Source organism: Taurulus bubalis (assembly GCF_910589615.1).
Source record: "Taurulus bubalis genome assembly, chromosome: 4".
Lineage (NCBI taxonomy): Eukaryota > Metazoa > Chordata > Actinopteri > Perciformes > Cottidae > Taurulus > Taurulus bubalis.
Genome location: NC_136592.1, coordinates 14,680,828 through 14,697,424, shown reverse-complemented (window position 1 = coordinate 14,697,424; position 16,597 = coordinate 14,680,828). Strand labels below are relative to the sequence as shown.

Genomic DNA, 16,597 nt, shown 5'->3' with positions numbered 1-16,597 from the left:
TATTGTGTTAAAGTACCTAATCTAGCGTAATGAGCATGGTGTCATTTTTCCAATTATATCTCAGACTTTTGTCTCTCACCCAATGCAACATACGTTTGATTTTCTTCTTATGTGGTTCCTATACATAGTGTCTCTTTCATATTTTCTCTATCTGATCTTTTCTGAATGAGCATAGTTATAATTTGGAAAATATAAACATTTAGGTTTTCAAAATTGACATGGTAATTGACACGTTGTGTGCGCTTATCTGTACGTGTCTATGTTTACATTTGACCCCTAACATGCAACAGTAACCTCTAATCTCACCCAATTTGTGTTTCTGCAGGCCTGGATGCAATGAACGCCTCATGTAGGCATCAGCATGGACAGCTGTGAGTCTCCTGTGGTTTCTGGGACAGACGATGGGCTCGGCTCCTCCCAGCAGCAACAACCACCACAGCCCTGGAACGATCACTCTAGTTCACAGGTCCCTTGCACCAACCAGGCACCGTCCTTGGACCCCCTGTCTCTCTCTGCTCCCTACCCTTCTCAACCCCAAAATCCTAGTGCACCTCATGACGGGGTGAGAGAACTGCAGTCCCAGCAGCAGCAGCCAAAACGAACATCACCCCAGGCCCACCGTGATAGCTCTGCCACAGGCCAGCTGCATCCCAGAAGAGAAGGTCTTGAGGAAGAAGAGCAAGAAGGAATAAGCTGTGGAGAAGAGGAAGAAGCTGAGGATTTAGATGAAATGGAGATTGACAGCTGTTTCCCCAGTCTTCAACCCTTCCCTGGGGTGCCAATGGCTTCAGTGGGAGGGGGCATGCCCACTCTTTTGCGACATCAGCCCATACGCCAGCAGGGAGCACATGAGAGTGGAAGTGAGGAAGGAGAGGAGGAAGAGGAAGAGGAGAGTAGTGATGTGGAGAACCTGGCTGGAGAGATAGTCTACCAGCCTGATGGCTCGGCCTACGTTGTCGAGAGTCTCAGTCAGTTGATCCAAAGTGGTGGGGGCATGGTACCCGGCCTGCTTCCCACAAACTCTCTCACCAGTGGTGGAAAACCGGGGGAACCTGCTGGGACTTCATCCTCAGTCTACCCGCACATAATCAACACGTTCCACATAGCCTCGTCCTTCAGGAAGTGGTTTGGCAATTCAGACCAAGGTTTCCCCAATACCTCAACCATGGCAGGCCTCAGCCCTGTCCTGCACAGTTTCCGTGTCTTTGATGTGCGGCACAAAAGCAACAAGGATTATCTGAACAGCGATGGGTCTGCCAAGAAGTCCTGTGTATCCAAAGATGTTCCCAACAACGTGGATTTCTCCAAATTTGATGGGCTAGCTCTATATGGCAAGGGTAAGCCCATTCTCATGTGTTTTATCTGCAAGCTGTCCTTTGGCTTTGTGCGTTCCTTTGCAACTCATGCCGTCCATGATCACCGCATGACACTGTGTGAGGACGAGCGGCAGCTGCTAGGGGACAAGCAGGCATCTGCCATCATCCAGGGCATTGGGAAGGACAAAGAACCCCTCATCAGTTTCCTGGAACCAAAAAATAAGAGCACTCCTCTGTCACCTACAATGCATCCCATTAACTCTGGTCAGAGCTTCTATGGCACTTTTAGTGGTCTTCATCTGGAGCCTGGAAGCAGCAGCAGAGGCAGCGAAAGCCTCCTCAACAAAGACTCTGACTCTGGCCTCCACCAACAGCAACAAACCCCGCTAAGCTCAGCCCTCTCTATTGGAGGGCTGAGCATTCCCAAAGCATCCACTCTTACCTCATCCCCAGGCTCTGCCAAAGACTCCAGTGCTCTACCCAAACAGGGAGGGAGAACAGAGGAGTCTGCAGGGAAAGAGTTGGCATGCAAGGGAGAGGATGGGGACACTGAGGAACATGAAAACAAGGCGCACCTATCAGGCCAGATGGGGGGCTCAGAAGAAGAGGAACTGTTATTAGGGGGGGAGGAAGACGAGGTAGAGGCAGGAAGCTCTGCAGTGGCCTGTGGTGGTAACAGTAGCAGTGGCGGGGGTGAAGCAGGGGAACCAGCTGTCTCAAACCAAAGCATTTCCAAATCTCCTTTATTAATGCCTAGTAGCGATCTCCAGCCTTCTGCCTGCACCTCTGCGGTCAGTTCCGCACTCAACAGCAAAGACCCTGCTTCCACTTTCTCCTCTGTCAAGAAAGAGGGTTCAGCTGTAGATGGTGGGGGGAGGACATCAGATCTCCCTCTGAGCTTTAACTGCCAGGGACTCACTGTTCCTGCAGCAATGGCGGCAGCTGCCGTCAGAAGGAGCGAGGATGACACTGTTGGCCCTTCCTCCTCACCTCTATCCTCCAATGCTGCTGCTGATGAAAGTGCCAATCGAGATAGTGCCACAGCTCCAGAACCAAATGATTACCCCGCAGAGGGAGAGGAGGAAAATGGAGCCCTTCTGCACCATCACCACATGCACCACCATCTTCATCACCTCCACCCTTCATCTCATAGCCACTCCCACCTCTTTCCAGGAGGTTCTTGTGATTTTACTGGGATGGGCGAGTGTTCACAGAACCATGGGCCTGGTGGCAGCGGAGGAAGTGGGGTAGAATGCCCTAAATGTGACACCGTTCTGGGTTCCTCACGCTCCTTGGGTGGTCACATGACCATGATGCATTCACGCAATTCATGCAAGACACTCAAGTGTCCGAAATGCAACTGGCATTACAAGTACCAGCAGACGTTAGAGGCCCACATGAAAGAGAAGCACCCAGACTCTGGGGGCACCTGTTCGTACTGCACCAGTGGACAGAGCCACCCTCGTCTGGCTCGTGGAGAAAGCTATACCTGTGGCTACAAGCCCTTCCGGTGTGAGGTATGTAGCAAAAAAGATTTGGCAATGCTTCTGTGTTGTGTTGTTGGGCCCTTTAGGCTTTTGTAAGATGCAATATGATGTAGTATGATATTGTAAAGTAACATATGTGTCACTTTAATGCAGTTCAAGAGAAAATGTCCTTTATATTCTAGGTGTGTAACTACTCGACCACCACTAAGGGCAACCTAAGCATCCACATGCAGTCGGACAAGCACCTAAACAACATGCAGACGCTGCAGAATGGAGGCACCATTTGCTCTGCGCAGGAGCAGGTGTTTGGACATAACCCAGGAGGAGTGGTGGCTGTTCCCTCAGTGACCCAGGCCAGTAGCCATCACCCTCCCCACCACCATCCTACACAGTCCTCCACCCATATGGCTGGACCGTGTGGGGCTCCCTCCCCAACCAAGCCTAAGAGCAAACCTACTTGGCGGTGTGAGGTATGTGACTACGAGACCAATGTGGCACGGAACCTGCGTATCCACATGACCAGCGAGAAGCACATGCACAACATGATGCTACTCCAGCAGAATGTGACTCAGATGCAGCATGGCCGGCTTGGCTTGGGAGCCATGCCTTCTCCCTCTGAGGCTGAGCTTTATCAATATTACCTGACCCAGAATATGAGCCTTCCACCAGGCCTCAAGATAGACCCAGCTGGAGCCGAGGCCCAGTTCCTGATGGGGAGCTTTCACCTGGATCCCAACATGGCTGCCCTAGCCCCTGCACTTGGTGAGACCCATTCTGCCTCTCTTGCTCTCAGAAATGCCACTAGTTGCCACAAAATCCCCAAGTTCAGTTTAGAGATGTTTCTTTTGTTTGGTCTTTATTCCAAATGCATCATTTTACTGGAGAACAGAACATTAATGTCATTCACACACAAAATGATGAGCAGTAATATACTCATATTGCCCGTCTCCACTGCTACATATACTTGGGAATTTACCACCACTTTTTACTTTTGCCCTGCCTTGCTTTCTCATGCCCTAATGTATGCCTGCCCTAGTGAGCTTGACATAATTCTCACATTTTACAAGCAGAGGGGTTACTAAAAGAAGAGGAAGAGATGAAAGAAAGATAACAGCAGGGGGCTTACCCCAGACCCTCTCCATATTTTCTTACTGATAGTGTACATGAAAATAGTCCTCACGACAGTATTCCTATGCTCAATGCCTTAATCTTACATCCATAGATAAACCTTCTTGTGCACAAGACCAGTCTACCAGTTAATTCCATCTACAAATAAACTATCTGTACCTTCAGCTATATACATGTATGTGCCAAGTAGCACACAGAAGCCCAGAGGCACTTTGTTTTTCCTTAACAGGACATCTAAGTGACACTGTATTGACTTGATTATAACAGAATTTCAAAGTTCAATCTGCGATACCCACTTTTGCTCAGAAAAGGTGAGTTTTGGAGCAAAACATCTATTTTCTCTACTCCCTGCCCTCCCCCTCAAGCAGCCAGCCTCAGTCATTATTCCCAAACTGTTGCTGAACTTCACCACTGGAGTTCTCCACTTTTTCCAACTTTGTAATTGCAGCTATAAATTTGATCTTGGTCAAAGACGGGAGGTTAGAGGGCTCAGCATGCGTAATTCAGCAGCATAACAGAGTATTTGTCGGACCAGTTACAACCCCACAGTTTGTACAGACTTGTCTACAACTGTCGCCAGTTCAAAGACACAAACAAAAATTGATTGCTGTGACTAATTTTGTTTCCCCTCTTCTGCCATCTGGTTCATGTTTTTGTGAGGTGTAATACGCATGTTACAAGGGAGGCAATGATGACACAGTCTGGGCCCATAAACGACAGTGGTGTCATCCTTGGTCACACTTTAAGAAACTCTTAAAGCTATCGTACATAAACACTCTGATAATAATTCTACAGTATGATACACAGGGTTCAGTAAACCTCTTGAATGATTATGCCATCATAAGGAGATCTCAGGCCAGGTGGTTAAAGGTTATGAATCTGCATAGTAATGGAGCGTGAGAGCCAGGTAGAAAGGAGAGATGCAAGGTGCAGGAGAAGACAGAACAGGGATAGCGACTGGGCATGTGTGTACCTCTAAGCGAGCGAGAGTTTAAGAAGCCATGACTGGGGAGCTTGGTCTGTGAGTGATTTCAGAGGGCTTTTCAAAGGTCTCCCTCTCCTATAAAAACTCAGGTAATGGATAAAAGTCCAAGAGCAGGCTGCATACTGCAGCAATAAATAAAAAGGAGCTGCTGGAATTAATTTAGTGTAAAGCCAGGCAGGGTCAAGCCAGCATGCTCAGGCTGGGCATTGAACGATTAAAGATCAGCAAACAAAGGCAAAAACTCTGGTTGCTCTTACCTCATATATATTTTTTTTTAGCCTTCCAAGACTGTATAGACATCAGTTCTGTGGTTGGTGTCATAGGATATGTGCTTGCCTTTTTTCCCCCTCTTCATCGTACGAAGCAGAATTAATCTGTTAGGTGTCTATATTGATTTAGAGGCAATCCAGAACGAAAGAAGCAAAAGAATTCAAGCAGAGAAGGATATTTTAATATTATTATTCAGTGAACAAGGGCGATGAATTTGATTTACAGTAATGTGTGCTTGGGAACTCCTTAGTTCTTCAGTAATGATAAAATAACTTGCTTTTTCTGTGGCGCTCATGGCCTCTCGAGTTGATTTACAGGCAGGCCATGAAAGTGTACCTGCCCAAACAGGGCAATATGTGCGTTCATTATCTGGCAGTGTGAGGTTTTGGTCTCTGGGTTTTGATAAAGTCCAGGCTTTGTTCTTTCTCAACTCAAAGCTAGGATAGCTATAGGTCCATAAACACATACATGCACATTATCCTCCATGCAATATCATACCGACCAACAGAGCGTGTTTTTTTCAAAGTTTAACAGAGATGTTTTAGCTATGAGAGTGGCACAAGCTATGACTTCCTTTCGTAAAATTAAAGTAAAGAGAGCTCTGATTTAGACTGTAAGCTTTGAATATGTCTAACACAATTATAAGTGTGTGTATGCAGCCATCTAAATACCTTTCTTTCCTCTTTTCCTCTGTCTTTTGTCTCTTTGTGTTCCACGCACATTGTAGTAGGTGGAGAGATCCCTATGGACGTGCGGCTGGGCGGTGGGCAGTTGGTGTCCGAAGAACTGATGACCCTTGGAGAAAGTCTATCACAAACCAGCGACCCCTCCCTCAAGCTCTTTCAGTGCGCCGTATGCAACCGCTTCACCACTGACAACCTGGATGTGCTTGGTATGCATATGGGAGCTGAACGCAGCCTACCGGAGGAGGAGTGGCGCGCTGTGGTGGGCGACTCTCACCAGTGCAAGTTGTGCCACTACACCACACAGCTTAAGGCCAACTTCCAGCTACACTGCAAGACAGACAAGCATGTGCAAAAGTACCAGCTTGTGGCCCACATTAAAGAAGGGGGCAAAGGCAACGAATGGCGCCTGAAATGTGTGGCCATAGGCAACCCGGTGCACCTGAAGTGCAATGCCTGCGACTACTACACCAACAGCCTGGAGAAGCTGAGGATGCACACGGTCAATACCCGCCATGAGGCAAGCCTCAAACTCTACAAGGTTTGTGTTCCTCAAGCTCCTTTCTCACAGCCACCACTCAACCTTGTCATGACCATTTTCATAATATTTCCAGGAGAAGTGTGTTTGTGTCATATTTGGGAGGATTTATTACCCAATGGCAAAATGTGTCCTTAATCTTCTGGCCGCTAACTTAATATCCTTTCACAAAACACGTAACTGTTGTAGTAATAGTAGGCCACACCACTAAATTAGGAGCTTTTCCAGGGCATGAATGATGGCTTTGTTGTGTAACTCTTGCCTTCAAAGCTGTCACATAGAGGCAGGGTCAAAGTGCTGCCATGAGGAGAACATGGCAGGTGAAGCTGGTTTGGAGGCTTAGGGGTGAATCAGTAGGAGACGAATGAAGAAGTGTAAGGAGACAGAGGTTTGGTGCTAATACTCCTCGGAGCGGGAAAGGCTGAATCGTTCTCGACAGCCGTATTGATTTTTGCTGGACTTGGAGCTTCACCTTCTCCTCTAATCATTCCATAATAGCCAATGGATGAACACTCTCCGAACAAATGGCCATAAATCTAACAGGCCTGATTCCACTTAGGTATCTATCCTGTGTGTCTGCGGCTTTGGCCACTCTGCGCTTAACCCAAACTGGCAGAGCTGCACATGCACACACATACAACACATACAACAAAACACTTACAAACAGTGACAGCATACACTCTGTGTCTATAGGCCGACACTACATACACATCAACACAATCTAACAAACAATACTGTAATGTGCACTGTCTCCTCGTAGATTTTGCCTTTATTTGGAAGGCAACTTCTACTTTCTTTTTATGTGTAAAACACTTAAAAAGTAAACAGGAAAAGTATTTAAACAAATATTGTTTGACACCTTTTTGGTATCTTAGTATTTTATAGTCTGACGTCTTTTAGAAAGGAGACACAAAAGGCAGCGTGATGTTTTTAATCACATTAAAATCTAAGGTGAAGTGGTCCATTTTAACTCCCTCAAGAGGGTGTGTATTTGAAAATTTTCCAGGATTATGAGCGGATCCTCAGAACCACTGGCATAACAGACATGTTTCCTGTCCACAAAGCCTTGGTACTGGAATCACAGTGTGAGAGAAAGTGTTAGAGGTGAAGGTGTGACATAGAGCTCCTAGTACAGAGGTTAATGGGGCCAGGGGACACATAGGGTGTTGAGTGGAGACTATGCGGTTTGCACCAGGACAAGCAGGAGCACTGCAGGAACATTTTTAAATGTACAGGGTATTTATAGATGTATAGAAATGCAAATATGCAACATAATCTGCGAATGTGTTGAGTCAGTTGTGAGACAGCAGAAAAGCATAGCCAGTTATCCTTGTTTTTTTCAGCCCATGGTCATCCTCTCCTGGCCTTTGCTGCTGGACTTACTGGTCCACATTCCAATGACAGTATCACATTAGACCAAAATAGATAGGCTCTGGCATACTCTCTGTCTCTCTCTTCCTCACACCTTTTGGAGAGAGAGACTTTTTTTTGTCTCTCAGAATAGGATACATTTTATAGTACATTATGCTTCCACTTTGCTGTAAGCCCAAAAGGCTGAAGAGAAACATGTTTTTTTTCTCCTTTCGTCTCTCTTTTCACACAAGTTTTTAAGAGAGAAGGGACATATGTCATACTGCAGCTCAGACTGTGGGGGATTAAATATGTACAACACATCCAGGCATGATCATTTTTTATGACTTAAGCCTCTTAAGATGGCTCCATATTTCTTAAAACCAATTGATCTTCTGGGTAAGAGTGTGTGCATTTGTCCAGAAATTACCTGCTCTCCCATCCCGAGAAAACTGCAATCCTCATAAACTCTCCTTCCAGACAGAAGTCAAAAACAGAGATATTGGAGTTGACAAGAATTATTACAATACTTTATGACTCACAAATGTGATTAGCGGACAACAAGTACATGGTTGTGATGCCTCTTTGGCAGGAAAGGCTCCCTACTTGACAATGTCACAGTCGTCATACTGCATTTGATTTACTAGCCTGGTAGCGATACTGACAGGCTGAAACCCACAGTGCCCCACAAGCCTGTAAACCCAACTTGGTATATTATGCAAAGATGAAAAAAGGAAAATCACCATTCATTTATTCTTCCCAAAAGAAATCCGATGCAAATAGCACCGTTTTTAACCTTTTTGGGTAGAAAATAAATCATCAAGTCAGCATAAACAGGCTGTATGATGTGGGAGATGCTTGGGACACTTCACCCAAATCAAACTGGTTTGCATTAAACAGGCCCTTTGTGTGCATAGCTCCATATAAATTGGAGCCTGTAATTACTGGAATTAAAAAGGAAGGTTTAAACTGAGGGCTAAGCTGGATGGGATAATTTGAGAGTCTGTGGTATGCGGCCCATATTAGGTCTTTCTAAAAATATCTCCCCCACCACCCCAACTATTGGAATGTTCCAAAAGACCGCAGAAAAATCCTGCCAGTCATCCTGGCCACACGGACCACCACACAGTGGGAGGGAGGGAAGGAGGGTGATGCCGTCTTCCCTTGTGTGCTGTGTTCTCAGCTGAGACATACCCTTCCTGAGCGCTGTGTGTCCTTCCAACAGATCCCTTTGCTCTTGAGCTAACTTTCACTTTCTCTTATTCCAATGGACCATCAGGTTTATTGTGGCTCTGGTGACAGCATGATGGCCACCCATCCGCTCCAAGAATGGTCACTCCTAAGCACAAATAGATAAGTCCTGTTGTAGCCCAAAAGTTAGTTTGTATACTGTATGTTTTTAGAATATGAAGCTCTCCGCTGAGATTCTCTCTTCTTCTTGAACAAACCCGGCTTCCATTCTCATTTTACAGTTAGCCCGTATGTAATACTGTGAGTGAATATGATAGCCCTTATACCAGCAGCAGAAGGCCTCAGGGCTTGGCTATGTGTTAGTGTGGAGGTGAGATGAGTGGAGCTAATCCAGCTCCCAGGCCCTGGCTGTTCTGGCCAGACAGAAAGGGTAGGACCTAACCAAGTCCAGCCACAGGCCTCAGCTTCCAGTCAAGGGTGGGGGGAAAGGGGAGGAGCATGGGGAGTTAGCTGGCTACCTTCTTTGTCTCGAGGGCCGGTGCAACCGGCGGTAATTGAGATTGATTGGATGTTATTTTTCCTCTTGCAAATGTAGTCCATTAGCTTGGCACATGCATAATCAGTTTAGAGCACAGTTAGCCGAATGTAATCATGTTCCTCGGTGTCTGCTAGCACAAAATCCACTCCAGATGCCGCTTGGCCATGGATAGAAAGGGAGAAAGTGCCGTCACTATCAGATGGGGAATCTTTAACCAAGGAAGTCTTGACACCCCTCCCTCTGTCTTGGTCCCGCTCTATTGAGCACACACATAACTATACAAACTTCTCACCTATCTCTCTCTCTCTCTCCACCATACATAAACTCAGTCACATCCGCCGTCTGCTCCTCACCTATGAGAACATCGTGTTAAATGGAGCCCAGCAGCTGGCCCATTAACTAACACAATACATCTGTATCTTGGATGAAGTTACTGCTCTTATTTTACACTTCAGTGCAATCCAAAAGAATCAGTGAACACCGAGGAAAGAAAATGTCTCCACTCTGCAGAGGGCAAATAAACACAATGAAACATGAAAGAGGGAAAGAGGCAGTAATGTAAATGAAGGTATTAGTGGTTACATGAAAAGGCATTAAGGTGGCTCGCTGATGATCCTACTCAGCAGAAGTACTGGCTTCTCAGTCTCAGGAATGCAAACTGTGTTGACCCCTGCCCATTAATGATCATTACTACCAGGATTGAATCCAATTCTCTCGGGCTCTACAATAGTTTGTTGTTGGGGTACAACCACTAATGGGTCATAGCTATATAGAAAAATATCAATCATACAGAGTTCTTTAGTGTTTTTCAGACTCATGCAGGACATGAGTCCTGCTGACTAAGACTTAGGCCAAGTGCCCACTAGATGATAAGATGACTGATTTTAGTATCCTTGATGAGTTTTCGGATTTTTCTGGAATGTCCCAATAATTCTTGATATTTTTTGGTAGGCTTATCTTGTGGTCAGATGAACAAGCCAATGTCACTCTGGCCAACCTCAAGACAAATATTACAGCAAGTTTTGTGAGATATCCTCGAGCCAAATTACGTCTAGCGGGCACCTGGCCTTACCCTCTTACCCACCAGATATTTCTAAGAAGAGGAGGGGTAGGAGGAGGATGGAGAGACAGACAGGAGAGAGGGGATGGGGGCGACAGGAGGGTTGGAAGGATAGATACTCTGCTAATTATCATGGCTAGCCTATGATTGTTCAGTAATAGTGCTCAGTGGGAAAGGTTGCAGCAGTTCCAGGAAGAGCTGAGCTCTGATTTACTGGTACTACCGCTCTAATAAAGCGCTTGCTGCACATCCTGGGAGACAGCCCATTCTCTCCTTTCACATGCACAACCGTGTGAATGCAGAGCAATCTTGAAATCTAAAGTGCCAGCAGATGACAACATAGGGCTCATGAAATGCACCATTTTAATTGCACAAACAGAAGTTATTATAGTATGATTCTGTACAAGTGATGCATGTGTGATTAAGGCATCACACTAAGGAAATATTTCAATTCTGTATATTCCCCCTGTAACACCTTACCAACTCTGTAACAGTCATGGTTCTGAACCACCCAGTTGCCCTCTTCGTGTCAGTAGTTGCCTGCAGAACGTTGAGCTCTAGTGTCTTAACTCAAACTGACCTCAGTTACTCTGAGTTATGAGGGGAGCAAGGAAAGAGTGGCATTCAACAAAAATCAGGGTGAATTGGAACGAGCGGTCATCAGGCTGGGGGCGTATTTGGGTTTAGTGTTTAGCAGTGTGCAAGAGTTTCACAACTTTTCTAGCTCCCACCCCTTGTGAAGGCCAGGATGAGGGTCAGCTTTTGACCTGTGGCACAGCTGCTGCTGCTGATGTTGCTGGTTGTATGTGCAACAGCCCTACTGTGGGTGATGCAGGGACTACAGTGACAGTGAAAGAAAGCAAAAGACGGAGAGCAGAAAGCTGCAGGGGAGGCTGGTCTTTTCCCAGCTTTTTTTCTGCTGTGGCTGTTTACTACAATTGCCAGAGTTAAAAGGGCCCAGTGCATTGCAAGACCAGGTTCTTGGTCCTGAGACTATTGTGGCGATAGAGATGCATTCTCTATGTTCCATCACACATAGCCATAGGAGGATTAGAGAAAGGGTAGAGATGATGTGTTACATCGTCAGCTTGGAGTTGGAGATCCTTGGTCATTGCGTTAATGGTTGTTTGTTTTGATTAGATATTTTTGTTTTTGGACCAGAGCAACAGTGCACGCTTCTGCTAATGCGCATGGAAGCTGCTGATCCTGTTATCTCCAAGCTGATCAGTGGAAAGGGCAGATTGTTTTTTGGGGTAGGAAAGGAATAGGGCGCATGGATATTTTTTTGTGACTTGGGTTCATAACAGTTCAAGGCAGAGATACATTCCATTTTGTGTACAGTAGGGGATTTTTCACTGTAGGTAATAATGTATGGTGTAGATCCCCCCGCCCCCCTTGACAGACAAGAAACAGCTTATTTAACATAACTGTCAAACTTCCTTAACTTTATACCCCTCAGGTTACTCTGCCTCTCTGTCTAGGTAATATTGCTTTTTTTCTCTCCTATTTCATATATTTTGGTGTTGTCTCCACACTATTAATAGACTTAACAACTAGGTGTGAAGGGAGCCACAAAACCAACCAGTATGGCCAGTGAATCAGTGGGAGGTCTAAAATGGGGGGTCTGCTTAAGGTTAAATGTCTTTAATCCGACCATGCTGGAAAACTAAACATTCTCCTCAGCTACATCCTCTGTCTGCGAGCCCCATCCCACTCATTCTACTTACTCTTCAGCTTGTAAGAAGTTCCTTGCTCCTCACTTGAGAGCAAAGTAATGTTAACGTTATTATTAAATCAACAGATCTAGCTACTATAAAAAAGAGGGCACATAAAGCTTTACAGGCTTGAAATTGTCTTGGAATTGTGTGATTATGACAAATGGTAAGATAAAGTTATTTCCTTTTAAAGTGATTGCAGGAGATTGGGGCAGTATTGAGGACACTTACATATTGGAGAAAGTTCTTCCTGCACCAACTGAAGGGTCTCTGTATCTAATCGGTGTTGTACCTCTGCTCAGCCCTCCTCCATCTTGTCAAGATGATATTACAGGCCTGTTCCTGTGTTTTTACCATTCCAACTGTAAAGATGCCAGAGAGATAGTATCCCATTTTCATTGTCTTCAAAAAGTATAGGACATGTAATCTAGGACCTCTACAATTTTCGATAAATGTAATATGTATCTGGCAGTTGAACTGCAGTAAAATTAGATGTGATGTAGGCTGAATGCCATTACATTTACATGCACACAAATAACCCAATTACTATGAACACCGAGACTGAAATGATTGATAACGGCCTTTTTCCTGTTTTGCAGTTACCAATCTGCCCCACTATTTGTTGTTGAATGGTCAAGTATATATCTGGAATTAAGTGTGGTTGCTTATAGGCCCACAATAAATAATAATATAGTAACACTAATGCTACTTTGGGGATATTATTGCTCTAAAGAGCACCTTAAAGTAAGCTCTATTTTTCTGTAGTGTCAGTTGGAAGATGAAAGCTGCTGAATGCAGTGCTAAACACTGAAAGACATCAAATCTAGCTGCTGATGTATTTTTAGTTCATGCAAACATACATGTATGCTATTAGGCTGTTATGTCTTGACTGAAACGTCTCACAGGTCTTTTTGCCCAACTGGTCAATACATCGGGTGACCTATAGCCACTGCCCCTAAAAGACTAACAGTGGCAATTGGCAGGTAAACACTGCTTTGATAAGGCCAGATGGAGGCTCCTGTGAATCTATGTAGCTCCTAAGCTGAAGGGATGGAGAGAGTGAGGCAGGCAGGCTTACCGGCTCTGTGCCATCAATACATCAGTGGCTAAGCCACCAGATTAATGGCCTCCGAGTGGTCAGGGCCACAAAACTACTCAGCTCTGAGGTCTGTGTTCAGTGGAGCTGTACATGAAAGCAAGGTAGGGGAGAAGGAGGTCTTAGGTACTAGGATGAGCACACAGGGACCTCTATTCTGTTTGGGTTTGGCCTACAGAGTAGAGTCATGGGACCGATACATTTTACAGAATGATAGATATGTGCCCTGGCTGTTGTTTCATTCCCACTTGTAAATCCAAAAGGATGTTTGAGTTGCTAAACACAACATTATAAGCAGTACTAAGTCGTTTAATCCACATGTATTTATCAGTGACATCATTTAGTTTGTATGCACAACTTGTTGTATTTGTTGTTTGTTGGAAGGCTGCTTGGTTCAAACTGATGCTTGATTTACACTACTGCTCAGAGCATGTACTGCCTTCTTTTACCTAATTTCTTTCTACAATTATGGTCTTTCCATTTTGTGCTCCATGGTTTACTGTTGGATTGCAAAACTCCAGCAATTTCTCGACTGGATTTCATTGTTTTTAGTGATGCGTTAGAGAGGTGCTGATGCCTGCATGCATGCTAACCTCAAATAAGTATTTTTTGGATGGGTTATATAGAGCAAAATGTGATTTAAAGTTGAGTGAAACGTCCACATCACCACTCTGTGACCACTATCAAGGCTTGAGTAAAGATTAATCATCCACCAGTTTCCTGAGGTTTATTTTCTAGGTATAATTTTTATTTGAAACAATGGGGCCTCCGAGGCCCTTTCTTTAGTGCCAAGAGAGAATAGCCATCTCTTCCTGAACTTCATGGCACTGGTTGTCCATCCATGTTTTGCGTAATTGCTCTGTGCTTGAGTCTTGGGTTAGAACTGGGAGCTGTAAATCTATCAGTGTTATGCAGACAATGTTTTCTCCAGATGTAGAAGAAAAGAATTCATCCTTTTGTAATTAAGCGGTGCAGCCCAGGGTGTCATGCGTTTTTTATTGGGGGATCTGGAAAAGATCATTTTGCACCTTGTTTTCTCATCATGCCTTTTACTCTTCAATACAAAAGATGGATCAAATGGAAAGACGAAAAATGGAAAAAGTAACAGAGAATAGAATCTCTTGTTTAAACTGCATTTGGAAATGACTACGTCGTGATGTAAGAGGTAGCGATGAAGAGCGTGGGGTGGAGGCACAAAGGGGACAAAGGCATAGTCATGAAACCAAGGCAATTACATAGTTTCCCCGATGAAGAATATCAGGGGGGAAACATCTTTTTTAACCCCAGGAATGTTCCCCAATGTTATCTTTCCCACGGGTGCCATCTTCTACACCTGTGTTCTACTTTAAACTAAGAGAGAGAGGGAGTGAGTTGTGGAAAGTGATAGTGACTAAAGGAGAGAGAGACAGCTTTAAGAGTTGGGGACGAGAATGCTCTTCAGTTTCTCAAGGGCACAGATACTTTATGGCCTCCACATTCCTGCATGACAAACTGATGCCCAGAATAGACAGAGTGGCGTTGGAGAAAAAAAAGAGTTTAACTACCAAGCCTTTAAGCCCCACCCCAATATATCAGCCCTGTTGCTTGCTCACCTTCACCTCACCCTGCTTCATTTATGTGGCAAACCTCAGGGTCACACTGTCTGACGCTTTTCTTTTACTAGCCAAAGCTGGTGAAAGTGAAGGACTGAAGTGCAGGCTTTTGTTCAGCGTAAGCAGCTCCACACATTTTTGTTTTATAAAGTCCTTTTCAATCTCATGTTGATTTACAGAGGCCTCTTTCCTCTGAGCTCTCTTCAGAAGAGCAGACAACGGAGGAAGTCTCCATAGCCACTGAACTCCAAGGCTCAGTCCCAGATCATATACTTTCTTCCCTTACTGCCTTCCTTGCCAGCCCCACAAACTCTTTTTTATAATGTCACCATATTCAATCAACACTAGTCCTAAAATTAAGGACTGCTGAATAATTCAAACTTGGATCCTTCATTCCGATGGCCTATCTCTGTCACTAGATAGGAATGTCCTTAATTTATGCTTGTTAGGTTGGAATTGTCATGTTGAAATAATTTGAACCATAAGGGCTGTCTGTGCAGCTACTGTTTCAATGAGGACTTTGGGAGCTGTTAAAATTTGAACATGAAATTCTGAGATCTGGAATGCAAATTATTATTCAAATGATCAATGTATTAATTTGCATGCTGAGAGGCGTGAGGGAGTGAGAGAGCTTCTTAATAAGTTCTGTAAAGCAAAGTATTTTATTATTTGTTTCAGGAGTGAGGGCGTATCAATTTTGAAGTTATGAGTCCCAGTGTGAATTTAATATTTCTCTCTCTTTCACACACAAAACATGTGTTTGTGCTCACCAACGATCAGACACATCTTTCTGTTTCTCAGGAAGTATCATTGTACAGATGATGTGAAGAGTACACAGCAGCTTTGGAGATCCATGGGCGGTATGGACATTATGGCCTCCTAATACAGATCTCCTAGTTTTCTTTGCAATCAGCTCGTTTTGAATTTCTGGAGAGATGAAATTTCAAAATGCCTGGGGTTGTGGGACATTAAAAAGACTTAAACCTCAGACTCAAGCCTTAAGCAGTTGAAACTGGTTGAGTGAGAATCCAAATAAAGGTAGACCCATCAGAACATTAAACTATTCTGAGAAAAGACAAAGAGAGATTGCAGGACCTTCTGTTTGTACTCAGATTTTCTACCATCTTGTCTTTCAGTTCTCAAATGGAGCTTATCATTTAATTTTCCTCAATGTACACATTTTTCTCCTTTTTCTTAAGCTTAGTTTCTAGTGTGCACTTTTATTTCTGAGTGGTTGGGGGAAAGGGATGGTATAATTTGGTGATAGTTCTTTGGATCCTTGTTATCTGTGATCTTCTGGGCTTTTTGTTCTTTGAGTGGTCATCTTAGATAAGAAGCAAGTTTGGGACCCAATAGCCTGTAAAACAAGGCCAACATGAAATAGAGAAAAACATATGTGTTTTGAATTTCATTCTAATAACTTATCATTGAAGGATTGGGTGGCTCATAGCAAAAATACTAACCATCTAGTTAAGAGAGATCAGTCCTTACATCTGGAAGAGAGGTTAGGGTTTTTTAGATGAGATATCCAGCATTGGAGTATTTACAGTATTCAACTTAACTTTTAAATCATTAAAAATGATGAAGCCATCTCCACAAAGTCAGGGGTTTATATATGAAAATCAAACACCATCTGCCATCTCTGATC

General features: G+C 44.3%; 1 protein-coding gene across 1 annotated transcript in view; it reads left to right on the top strand.

Annotated features, from left to right (window-relative positions):
- Positions 1-361: 361 nt before the first annotated feature.
- Positions 362-16,597, top strand: part of zfhx3b (zinc finger homeobox 3b) — a gene marked incomplete at its 5' end in the record, with an annotated part of 84,986 nt that continues 68,750 nt past the window's right edge. Inside the window, 3 exons of the mRNA XM_079216990.1 lie at positions 362-2,833; positions 2,986-3,565; positions 5,914-6,410. Of these exons, the coding sequence (XP_079073116.1) occupies positions 362-2,833; positions 2,986-3,565; positions 5,914-6,410 (3,549 nt within the window). The remainder of the gene's footprint in view (positions 2,834-2,985; positions 3,566-5,913; positions 6,411-16,597) is intronic.